The following is a 12,600-nucleotide window of genomic DNA, read 5'->3' as shown; positions in this document are numbered from 1 at the left end:
CTAGGTTGAACTTGGTCACACATGAATCTCTGTCCTGCTCTGGACCATGGTGGCATGGTGCCTTCCCGGTCCAGATGCTGGGACCACGTAATGCCATTTAAATTCCATCACTAGTTGATTGAGAATCGGGGAATTTCTAATTGCCACTTAATATTATCTTTAGTAGAAAAATAAAAGGGATGTGAAGGCAAAACTAAAAGCACAAGTTATCTTTTAAAATTTATTTTTCCAATTTTAGATATTTAGACAATTATTTCCACTTTAAAAATTAGAGATTGGGTCCAGTGTGGTAGCCTAGCAGCTAAAATCCTCGCCTCGAATGCACCGGGATTCCATATAGGCGCAGGTTCTGATCGTGGCGACCCTGTTTCTCACCCAGCTCCCTGCTTGTGGCCTGGGAAAGCAGATGAGCATGGCCCAAAGCTTTGAAACCCTGCACCCGCGTGGGAGACCTGGAGGAAGTTCCTGGCTCCTGGCTTCACATCGGCGCAGCACCAGCCATTGCGGTCACTTGGAGTGAATCATCGGACAGAAGATCTTCCTCTCTGTCTTTCCTCCTCTCTGTATATCTGACTTTCCAATAAAAATAAATAAATCTTTTTTTTTAAAAAAGGAATTTCCATCACTCACTTGAGCATTATAATTTATTTCCTGCCCAAGTTTGCTTAGTGCTGAGACAAATGTCCACGTTTCACAATGAAACGCACATAATATTGAAAAAGGACAGTATACCCAGCTTCTGCTGGCATGGACTCATTAGTCCTACAAACATAGCAAGAAATGTCAAATCTGCATCCATTTTCCCATGCTGTCTGTAGTCATAACATTAAAACCAAGGTCAATATAGAAACATATTAGGACACACATGTTAGCGTTTGTAATACCTTCAATATATGTGTAGGTGTGATATGCCTCTATGTGGTGTGTGTGTGCGTGTACAAATGTGCGCTGAAGCTTAGCCCATCACTGTCCTGAAAGATGTTCTCTGAATTTCAGGGGTAGGAGGAGGGCAGTTCTCAATGACTAGGATCTTAAACGCAATCCTGGGAAAACTATTCAGGCAACACATAGTTGCATAGTAGGTTTCTCATGTTAGGGTGTTTTTAAAACACACAAAGCAAATGATCACATTTGGCAAGAACTCAGCCCTCTGGCGTTGAAGGCCCAGCCATGTACCTTGTTGACAGTGCACAGAGTGAACCTGCAGCAACGACGTATTTGGCAGGACCCCATCCAACATACTCAAATGCCACAGGGAGGGGGCTTTTTTCATCCAGAAGGTAGTAGGGCATCATAAGCGTCAAAGCTGCAGAGACGCCAAAATAGGCCATAAAACACACCAGCAGAGAGGTCACAATTCCAATGGGGATTGCTCTCTGGGGATTCCGGACTTCCTCACCTAAGGAAATATAAAATAAAAGGTGTGCCTGTTTAATAAGATATCAACAGATAAAAAGCAAAATTTCTATCCCATGATCCCTCCCTTCCATTGTAGCTCCATTCTGCTTCTGTCCCTCTGCTTCCTGAACTCGACCAGTTATTTTAGGACATACTTCCTCTCTTCTTGAAGGTACTCTGCCATTACATAAACCTCCAATCCACAGAGGGAAAAGAAGTCATGTCAGGTAGTTTCCAGTTTCCAGAACAGGAAAGCTCATCAAATAAAAACAACAGAATTATCACTCTCAAGTGTTTGGGGATAGAAACATTAATCCACTGGGAAACCAATTCATCCAAAGAGATTAAAATCAATGTGTTTTACAGATCTTTTAATTTGAAGGCTGCAGATAAATTCCACCTATTTATATACTTTATATTTATATGAAACTGTAGCTTCAATGGGAAAAAAGATGTACTTTTTCTGATAAAGTTCGCCATTTGAAGTACCCAAAGCCTGATGTGCTAGAAGGCCTTGTGCTTCTAAAAACGCTCAGAGATGCTGGCATGTGTGCTTTCTGTAACGGGCAAAGAACTATCACGATGTCATTTTTACCTGATTAAAGGAGAGACAAGTGAGGAACATGACCATCATTTATTACTTATTGTGACAGTACTTCCAGACTGTGCATTCAGCAGCTTGGCAGTGTTACTTTTATGTAGTATTTGAGGACATCTTCCTCATACCTGAGGGTAAGTACTGCTCTCTCAATTGTACTGATACAGCAAGCAAGGATGAGGGAGCTTTGTCAACTTTCCTTTTATCAGATATAGCAGGTATCACAGTTGACTATGGAGCAAGTGTCTTTACCCCAAATCCCTCTCTTTGCTGGACTCCCGCTGCTACACAAGGCTACTCACACAATGGAAGGAGCACCTTCTCCCACCATCCTGGGTCAAGACGCTGCTCTTACCAGTTGTCGCGATGCAGTCAAATCCCACGAAAGCATAAAAGCAAGTGGCAGCACCAGCCAAGGTGCCTGCAAAGCCGTAAGGCATAAATCCACCAGCCCCATAAAGACTTGTGCCATTTTCAGAAGGTGGCTCTCTAAGGAACAGAACAAATGCATTGGAAAGTCATTTTCATAGGACACTGCTCCTTGGAATGACTTATCTAGAACTCCTTCCTCGGAAGGATACTTGGAATGAATACTCGGAAAACTAAAGCTAAAACCTTCTGTTATTTTCCTCCAGAGAATATGGTAGCCTCCCCAGATGACATCACTACAGATCCACAGGAGAAGGCCACCTAGACCCAGGCCGGTGAGAAACTCCAGGCAGACAGGATTTCCAGAACAGAGACTACACCTGGGCCGCATTTTGAGATAACGCAGGAAACCTGCTCTCCCTGGGGCTGCTTTTCCTCGTAAGAACACAAGGATTTCAAAGCAGAAAGTAAGGCGGACTGCACATCCTTTACATTCACCAGGGAGACACCTGAGAAAGTGGAGCCAAACCTGCTAGGCTTCCTTAACAGAACAGAATTGGAATGTTTTATAATAAAAATAGCATAAAGTCAAGGGATATCACCTTTTCCTTCTCCTAAGAGTATAAACAACCTAAAGAGAAACAGCTCACTCGATGCACCTCACTCTATGAAGCATATACTTCCCATAATCTTAGTTTGCTTATGCAGCTTAATAACATTAAAAAAAAAAAAAAAAGGCCTGGAAATTACCACAAGGCTCAAAGAACACAACGAACTGAATGGCAGTTCCACAGGATGAACTTAAGGATGTGTGATTTAATCACCATTTAGAGGAGGAGAGTCACTGGGGAAAACATATGAAGTTGTTCCCAAGGAATGACTAGGATCTACTCCTGGCTCTTCTCCCAAAAGCAGGAGCAGAGCCTGAGGTCAGGAACCAGCATCTGTGGCCTCGCACGGATGGACAACCGTGAGCATCCTTGTGCCTTTATGTCTGGAGGCGGCAGGAAGAAAGCCCTGCAATAGGGCAGTCTCCTCAGGCAAGGCTCAGGAGCAGGAAGTTTAACCACCATTGTTCAGAGGAAAGCAGACACCTATGCCCTCTGAGGGAAAAAAAAACATTAACAAAGAAAGAGAGGAAAAACTGAATCTTCAAAAATTTTTTTATTTTTCAATTATTTGAAAAAGAGAGACAGAAATAGACAGTTCTTCCATCTGTTGGTTCATTCTCCCAACACCCAAAACAGCTATGGCTAAGCCAGGCTGAAGTTGAGAGCCTGGAATTCAAACTGGGTTTCCACTGGGTGGCAGGGGTCAAGTACTTGAGGCCTTACCTGCTGCTTTCCAGCATGTACATTAGCAAGAGGCTGGATTTGAAACAGAGAAGTCTGGACTTGAACCTGAAACTCCAATATGGAATTCAAGCATCCTAGCACGTGACTTAACTAATGTGCCAAACACCTACTCCATTTATAAAAATGCTATTTAGTTTCATTTCATTTAAAAGGCAAAGAGAGAGAGAGAGGAGAGGGAGAAAGGGAACGTCGAGACAAATATCCTACCTGGCAATTGCTGATACATTTTTGAGAAAGTCTTCGCTAATCTTCCAGTTTGCCACACTTCCTTTCACAAAGCCAGCCACCATGACAAACAGAAGGACCAGGATGTTAACAGCAGTGAAGAATTTGTTCACCCAAGCAGACTCCTTTACTCCAAAAGATAAAAGTCCTAGAAAAAAATAGCATTTGAGTTTTTATCTAAAATTCAGTAAAGGCATTTGCGGCAAATACAAGATTTGGAGTACTATTTCACAATCATTCACATGTAAGATGACTTCAGAAATCCATGGAAAATGAATGCATTATAAAGAAAATGATGCATAGATTTCAAAACATTTTGCACCATGATAAAAGCAAAAGTTCACTCTCCACAAACTTTTTGAGTCCTCTTGCATCTAACTCCCATTTATCCATTTTTATTGCTACTAGTTTGTCCTCATCAAATCATGAGACAAGATCTTTGGAACAGAACCAAGTCAACCTCAGAAGGCAGCCCAGGCCCTCAGAAAATACCACAGTTTCTAAGAAGTAAATAAACCTCATAACTTTGGCTATTCCGACCAACGGTAGAGAAATGTAGAGGAACAATTTTAATGAATGGCTATTTTAAGAAGGCTCTCTCTCTCAAGGTTCCTAGTTATAAATTTGTTAAAGTAAAAACTTTAACATTATATTGACCATGTAATTATTGACTATACACAAATAGGAAAGAATTATATAACGTTCTCATTAAAATTTACTTTGTTAAATTCTCATTTTAATATTTTTATTTTTACATTCTAAGATCAATTTTTTATCAAAGTAATTTGGAGATACAGAAAAAGCATGAGAAGAATAAAGGTCAACTCTTGGTTTCCCTGGTAATTTTGCACATACGACACAAATACATACACACACACACAGTTTCCACGTCTACACACATGTAACTTCATTAACAGCTGCATGGTCTTCTGCTCTATTGAGGTACCGCATTTTAGTGCTTTGACAGTGAGATCATGCTTGGCTTTTCACAGTTACAAACAGCACTAACATACTCATTCTTAAACAGGTGGCTTTCATGCCTTCTAGTTTTTAAAATGTTACTGTATTTATTTATTAAGCAGAGACAAAGATCTTGAATCTGTTGGTTTACTCCCCACGTGCTTCTGACAGCTGGCTAGATGAGGAGCCACTGCTGTACACTTCAGAGAATAACAAGGGCACCAGCCCCCTCCCAACAGGCCACGAGTACTTACCTGAGCTCTCATCTACCGGCAGATTAGAGACCACGAATGTCTCATCTAAATGCTGCATATGCTTCCAGTATAGCTTTGTACAAAACAAGGACTTCCAGTGAGAAGAAATTTTGTATAATAGAAAGATTTGCAACACAGGGTTTTTGATCTTCAAGTATGGTAGTAATTCAGAACATAACAGCCTATGGAATGAGCCGATTGTGAAAGAACACAGGCCAGGTAATGCAGGCAAGGCTCTGGTCTTGCCCTGGAACTAAATAGTACTAACTGTGTCATAGCTACATGCCTGTCAAAATTTAGACACTACAATGAATATTTTAAGTTAACTGAACCATCCCTAAATAAACCAAGATATAATTAATTCAATGTCAGCTAGGCTGCTTAGAAACTTAAACCAAAAATGTGTCATTTATTGAAAAACTACTGATGTAAATTTTTATATCAGAAACAAAACATGGGGCCCAGCACCATGGGGCTCAGTGGTTAAAACCCTCAGCTTGCATGTACCGGGAACCTATATTTATGGTCACTCGTTCAAGTCCTGACTGCTTTACTTACATCCAGCTCCCTGCTTGTGGGCTGGGAAAGCAGTAGAGAACGAAAAAAGCATTGAGACCCTGCACCCACGTGGGAGACCCAGAAGAAGCTCCTGGCCTCGGATGGGTTCAGCTCTGGCCATTGCAGCCACTTGGGGAGAGAACAAGCAGATGGGAAGAACTTTTTTCTGTCTTGCCTTCTCTTTGTAAATCTGACTTTCCAATAAAAATAAAATAATTATTTAAAGAACAAAGCAAAATATTTTAAACTTACAAATTTTGCTGACAATCCTATCCCTATCTCTATAAACCACACGTAATTAACGACTAACTTTCTAAAGGGTAAGGACATTTTCTAAATGATGTAATTCTGCAGGTAAACATTTCATAATAGAAAGCTCTGTCACATTCTTGCAACCCAAGGGGAAAACAGAGATAAGGTCGCATGGGAAAGGGAAGGTTAAACAGGGTAAATCAAGTAGAAAGTGGGAACGAACCAAAACGCTCATGGAAATTTGGAATTTAGGTACAAGTTTATTTCAGTGCAAAAAAATTTAAAATTCATATTTTCATAACATACACGAATCGTTTGAAGATCTCTTGTACATACTGACTCCAAAAGAAAATTTTTGCACCAAAACAAACTTACCCTTTAATTTCATTTTCCATAATCTTTTTGAAGTGACCATCCCAGATCTTATTCTCAGTCAGTCCCTGATGGGCTTACGGAGGACTGCACATTGCACAGTCCTCAAATCATTAAAGTAAACAGAAGCAAGAGCAGGAACTAACTTATGTCTGCAAAATAAAACTAGTTGCCATCTTAGGGTTCACCTTTTACGAAGCTGTTAGAAGCCTGTTTGTAGCACCCCATTAATCCCCTACTGTGGATCTGGATAAGCAAACCCATGGAAAGAACAACGAAATTGTTTAGTGTTCCCAAAGACAGTTAAATGTCGTGTCAGAATAAGAACTTGGCTTCTCACTTCTTCCTATGCCTTCCTAAATCACTAAGCATGACTGACAAAAACTTCTAGTATTAAGTACTGTTATCTCCACCAAGACAATCAGTGACTTGAATGCCTCCTTTTCAGCCAGATGTCTCCATTGCTCAGATGAAAACACAGCAAACGATCAGAATTCCTTCCAAAAATAGTATCCTCAGTGTAACTGAAAAGACGAAAGTAGGTCAATAAATTCCTTACTGGAATTCCACTTACCATTCCTGCAAATCTGTAACCACAGTTTTAAAACTGATATTTTCATTCCATTAGCTAGTGCATGGCAGGTGCCACAATCATGCCACACAATTTAGGCCTATTTTTGAAATATACTTATCACATATGAATGAAGTATGATTTGAAGGGTTGGGGGAGGAAACCCTCATGGCCAACCGAAGTGTGAAAATACACTGAGCTAAGTCTTCAGAACTCAACTATCTAATTTAGTAAGTACCTATTTTCTTATGACAGTTAGTTTGGCTCATGGGGGAGAAGCATAACCGGCTTTCTTACCTGCTAGAAGTAAAATCAGACACACAGCAAAAAAGTCAGGATACTCCGCAAGGCCAGTATAATTCATTTTGAAGTATGTCCTGAAGAATTGTCCAATCTGCTTGCTAAGAAGCTCATCGAAGGTGCCACTCCATGCTCTTGCAACACTCGAGGTACCTTCCCAAGACAAAGAACATTCAGAAAACACAAAGTCACTGGCAGAAGGTTAACAGAACAAACACCACTTGCCACACCACTGAGTAAAGGAGTTAGTTTGCAGAGGTGAAAATGGTAATTACATATAAACTTTCTTGGGTAGCTTCACAATTATACAATAGTGCTCAAGAGCTCAAGTCCGTAACTGTAGAATCTTAACTGTTTGCAGTAAAGAACTAAAAAACTATTAGCTACAAAAAACTCCAGGACTTCCAAGCCCACTAAAGCACTAAAAGAGGAAGCCGAACAACAGAATCACGTTGCAGTTTCTGAGATGAAAAGAATGAGAAGCAGAAAAGCTCATCCCATAGCTGAAAAAATGGAGACATACAAAGCAACACCACAGCCTCAATCCCGGGTACCACTCCGCAGGGAGGCAGTTTCTTTCTGAGACATACCGATCACATAGGATAAAATGAGATTCCAGCCAGTGATGAAGGCCCACAGCTCTCCAACAGTGACATATGTGTACAAATACGCAGACCCCGTCTTGGGAACTCGGGCTCCAAATTCAGCATAGCAAAGGCCAGCCATCACAGACGCCAGGGCAGCAATGAGAAAGGAGACGACAATGCTGGGGCCCGAATCGGCTTTGGCGACTTCTCCCGCGAGCACGTAAACCCCAGCGCCAAGGGTGCTTCCGACCCCCAGGGCGATGAGGTCCATGGTGGACAGGCAGCGGCACAGCTTGGAATCTTCTAGACTGTCCAGAGTGACGATTTTCCTCCGGATCAGACATCGGGCGAATGTCAGCGCTGCTTTGCAGGGAATCATTCTGAAGGGGGGGCCTGGAAAGAGAAGGGAGGTGGTGAGAGGTGGATTCGGAACCCTCTGGTTTCCAGGCCTTGACAAAATTTCTGCCCAATAAGCTACCCCTGCAAACAACCAGTAGCTGGTGCATACAGGCAAAGGCCTGCTTGGGAAGCAAAAGTTACTAGCAGTCCTGGGCGCTTCCTCATATTTACTCCCTGAATACAATTCTGAAAGATAATTTCACTGAGATGCATTCCAAGAGATGGCCAGTTCTTGCAAAATGGTGGTTAATTGCTTTATCTTTTATTTTCTGTTATTGGCTACAAATGGTTCAGGCCACAAGTAAACACAGGGAATGTGCTAGGACCAGACCTAGAATGCTCTTATAGGAAGATGTGGTCTCTAGTTTTATGAGACTTTGTATGGTCTTAGGGTGTTTCAAAAGCAGGTTAAAAAAAGACAACACCAAAACAAAATCATTACATTTCTTATAGCATTTTCAGATGTTTTGTAAAGGAATTCTTTACTATTTCTCAACCTTAACCTAAAAGTGTCATGAAAATGATTTTCTTTATTATAAGACTAATTTTCTATATTAAGTCTAACACATTTCACTGAAAAGACATTTCTGTGATGGGAATAATTCAGTTTCACATTGAGAGTCACTCACTGATGAAGACGATTCACATATAAATGTAAACGCAAGCTCACTTAAAATGTAAAGAAAAAAAAAAAAAGAAAAGTAGAAATTTCCTTGATGATACACACAGCATTTTATAAATTTTCGATGCCTTCCACACTGTCATCAGGCCCAAGCATGGCACTTCATGAGTGCTTATTCAAAGATCACAGAAGGCAGCTCCAAGTTTGCTAACACTCTATTTGGGTTACCAAAGTCAAAGTCTAGCAATGCTTCACAAATCAAATGTATATCATGTTCTACCAAGACCTAACCTTGGAATAACTATTTCTCCTACCTAGAATATAAGGCAATAAAAGCCCACAAGTGAAATGCAGAAGTGATTTAAAAGTGACCTGAGAAGCATTTGGCTCCTCAGTCCTAGTGCCACCAGAGGTACTGGCATCACATTTCAAATTCCCTGAGTTTCTGTCCTAACTCTGCTTCTTATTCCATCCTCCTGCTGTCATGCGCCCTGGGAAGGGGAAAACTGAAAGCAGTAGGGTCCCTAACACTCACGGGAGACCCACACTGAATTGTTGGCTTTTGACTTCTACCCCAGCTGGGAACTGTTCTGGAAACAAGTGAGGAAACTAAGAAGGATGGCAGGTGTATGTGAGGTGGGTGTTACACGACTGTGGGCAAGCTTTTACTTTTTGAAATCCTTTTCTCTGGACTTTATGGTTACAATGTTGTTTGGGGGGAGAGGAGTGAGGGAAGTATGGCTGTTGGAACTCTACCTTTGCAATGCATAAAACGTGTTTTTTTTCTCTCCCTCTCTCTTTAAGGATTTATTTATTTTTATTGGAAAGGCAAATACACACAGAGAAGGAGATACAGAAAGATCTTTCATCTGCTGGCTCACTCTCCCAAATGACCACAAAGGCTAAAGTTAAGCCCATCTGAAGCCAGGAGCTAGAAGCTTTTTCCAAGTCTACCATGTGGGTGCAGGGTCCTTCACTCTTTCCCAGGCCACAAGCTGGGAGCTGCAAGGGAAGTGGAGTATCCAGGACATGAATCAACACCCAAATTGGATCCTGGCACATGCAAGGCGAGTACATTAGCCACTAGGCTATCGTACCAGACCCCCAAACCTATTCTCTTTATGGTAATAGTTTTTTTTTCTATTTCCTTTTAACAAAGTCAACCACTGGTATGAGTTAGAACAACAGCCTCAACAACAACAACAAATTACAACTCCATGAAAAAACACACCACTGAGTAACCAACACATGGGTGACAAAAAGGAAATACAAAAGTCTCTTGGGAAAAATGATACCACCATATAATGCAGCAATGAATTCGACAAGAGAAAAGAGAGTATTTGGAATAAATAAAACTGAAAAAACATCAAAACACATGGGACGCAGCCAAAACAAATAGTTTTGTTCTTTTAAAGAAAGCATACACAACAAGGTGGAGGAATCCACCATGGTGGGAGGGTTTGGGGAGGGGTGGGGAGAATCCCAGTACCTATGAAACTGTGTCACATAATACAATGTAATTAATGAATTTAAAATAAATTAAAAAAAAAAAAAAAAAAAAAAAAAAAGAAAGCATACAAATGAAAGCAAATGAACACACCAGTTAAGTTACTCAAAATGAATAAATTAACGTTGGTCATCTTCTCAATATAAAATTGAATTCACTCCAGATTAAACTATTTGTGTAGGATTATGTTTATGAAAACGTATGGCTTTGATTCAGTAAAATGAGATTTCTACTGCTTGCTTGCGAGTATTTTATGTGCAGTTACCTCTTCTGTATTGCCTAGTGGCAGATAAGACAAAAATGCCTTTTGCTCAGCATGCATTCACATATTTACTTCTAGAAAAAACATTTGGAATTATCTTACTTATTTGAGAGGCAAAGAGAGAGACAGAAAACTCCCATATGGCCGGTTCACTCTCCCCAAATACAACAGTAGGGCCTTGGCTAGGCCAGAGCTGAAAACCACGTGCTCAATCCAGGCCTCCAATTTGGGGTGACAGAGTAATCACCTACTGCTTCCCAGGGTCTGCAATAGCAAGGAGCCGGGACTTGAACCCAGCCCCTCCAATACAGGGCATGGGGTTCCCAGGCAACATTTTAACAGCCAGCACAAACACCTGCCCCATGTGCTTCTGAGTAACAGCAAAGCATGCGTCAAACTTCTCAGAACTGACAGGTTACTCAACAGCCTTTGCAAACAGTCTCAACTACACATAGCCTGGTAAAATACTGATTGCAAAAGCTATGACATAAAACTAATCATGTAGTAATATAACAGGAAGGGAGAAAAGGAATGTAAGAACACACCGGGCCAATAAAATGAATAATTACTAAACATTTATTGAGTTCTGTCAGTTGAATCACAGTGCTCTGTAAAGAAAAAAGAAATCTGTGCTTTAGGAAAATGTTTTGGTGGAGTACTGATGGATGAAATTCGAATGCCAATGTTGGGGTAAATAAGAAAATATGGGCCAAATTTTAGCAATACAACCTGAAATTCATATACTGATTAAAGAGAGAACTTAGAAGATGTTATAAGACTTTCCATTTTTTTTAAAAAGATTTATTTTATTTTTATTGTAAAGTCAGATATACAGAGAGGAAGAGCTTCCATCCGTTGATTTACTCGCCAAGCAACTGCAACAGCCGGAGCTGAGCCAATCTGAAGCCAAAAGCCTGGAGCTTCTTCCAGGTCTCCCACGCAGGTGCAGGGTCCCAACACATTGGGTCATCCTCGAATGCTTTCCCAAGCTACAAGCAGGGAGCTGGATGGGAAGCGGGGCTGCCAGGATTAGAACCGGCGCCCATATGGGATCCCAGTGCATGCAAGGCGAGGACTTTAGTTGTTAGGCCACCACGCAGGGGCCAAGACCTTTCATTTTAATAAGGTACTTTCATTGCTGAAAAAAAAAATCTGATGCAACTAAGACTTTTAAAACAAACCCATGTGCAGGTAGCAGGGAATCTGATGGGCCCTCTGCTGACACAGGCACGCAGGGCATGGATCTGCACTGTCCCACAGCAGGATCCACGCGTAACGGGAAACCTACAGGCATGCAGGAAGGACAACCTTGCAGACTGAGGCAAGAGGCCCAGGGGAAGCTTCACACCCATGTCAAAGCGTGATCACCAACATCCCCGTGAGGTCCTAACTCAATTCTAGCCATACCAGAAACAGACACAGATTTTTTTTCTAGTGAACAATTATTCTATTAATTGGTAAAGCAGTAGTGTCTCTATTGAGGGGGGGAAAAAAACTATGGACACATAAGCTTAGATCTGAAAATAGAATAAGCCTGGCAGGTCTTGTCAACAGGCCCTGCCACAGTAAAGTTGCCAAAAAACTAAATTCCTTCCTCAGCAACTTGGAATTCCTCCTTCAAAACTTCAACTCCACAAAGAAGAATTTTAGTTCTAGTAAACTCTTAGCCCTGATGAAAGAACACATTGTACAGCAGACCTCCCTTCAACTGTCCTCAGAAATCTTTCCAATCCTGATCATTACAATCAAATGGCTATTCTGGATCTTCACTTTAGCTCAGCAGTTTGACACAGCTTTGAGTCACACAGAAACAAACCTGAGCCTCCTGCCGTAAAGGCTGAAGTCTCCACCACAATCCTCCCTACTGACATCACAGGCCCTGACAATAAATCTTACAGCAGCCACCAGCTCTGACCAGCCAATGAGATAGGCATTCCCTTAAATCCTCAACAAATTAGCTCCTCCCAACTGCTGCCCATTTTTTCCCTTCCTCATTCCAATTGCTGGTTTC

General features: G+C 41.3%; 1 protein-coding gene across 2 annotated transcripts in view; it reads right to left on the bottom strand.

Moving 5' to 3' along the window:
* Positions 1 to 12,600, bottom strand: part of SLC7A2 (solute carrier family 7 member 2) — a 71,000-nt gene that overhangs the window by 12,827 nt on the left and 45,573 nt on the right. For both annotated transcript variants that reach the window (XM_058669880.1, XM_058669881.1), the window contains exons 2-6: positions 7,803 to 8,192; positions 7,210 to 7,365; positions 3,928 to 4,093; positions 2,352 to 2,485; positions 1,177 to 1,399 (exon numbers count right to left, since the gene is read on the bottom strand). In XM_058669880.1, coding sequence (XP_058525863.1) covers positions 1,177 to 1,399; positions 2,352 to 2,485; positions 3,928 to 4,093; positions 7,210 to 7,365; positions 7,803 to 8,178 — 1,055 coding nt within the window. In that variant the 5' untranslated portion in view covers positions 8,179 to 8,192. The remainder of the gene's footprint in view (positions 1 to 1,176; positions 1,400 to 2,351; positions 2,486 to 3,927; positions 4,094 to 7,209; positions 7,366 to 7,802; positions 8,193 to 12,600) is intronic.

The sequence above is a fragment of the Ochotona princeps genome, chromosome 11 (assembly GCF_030435755.1).
Source record: "Ochotona princeps isolate mOchPri1 chromosome 11, mOchPri1.hap1, whole genome shotgun sequence".
NCBI classification, from domain to species: Eukaryota; Metazoa; Chordata; class Mammalia; order Lagomorpha; family Ochotonidae; genus Ochotona; species Ochotona princeps.
The sequence above is the reverse complement of the archived record's forward strand: the minus strand, read 5'-3'. Positions and strand labels throughout refer to the sequence as shown.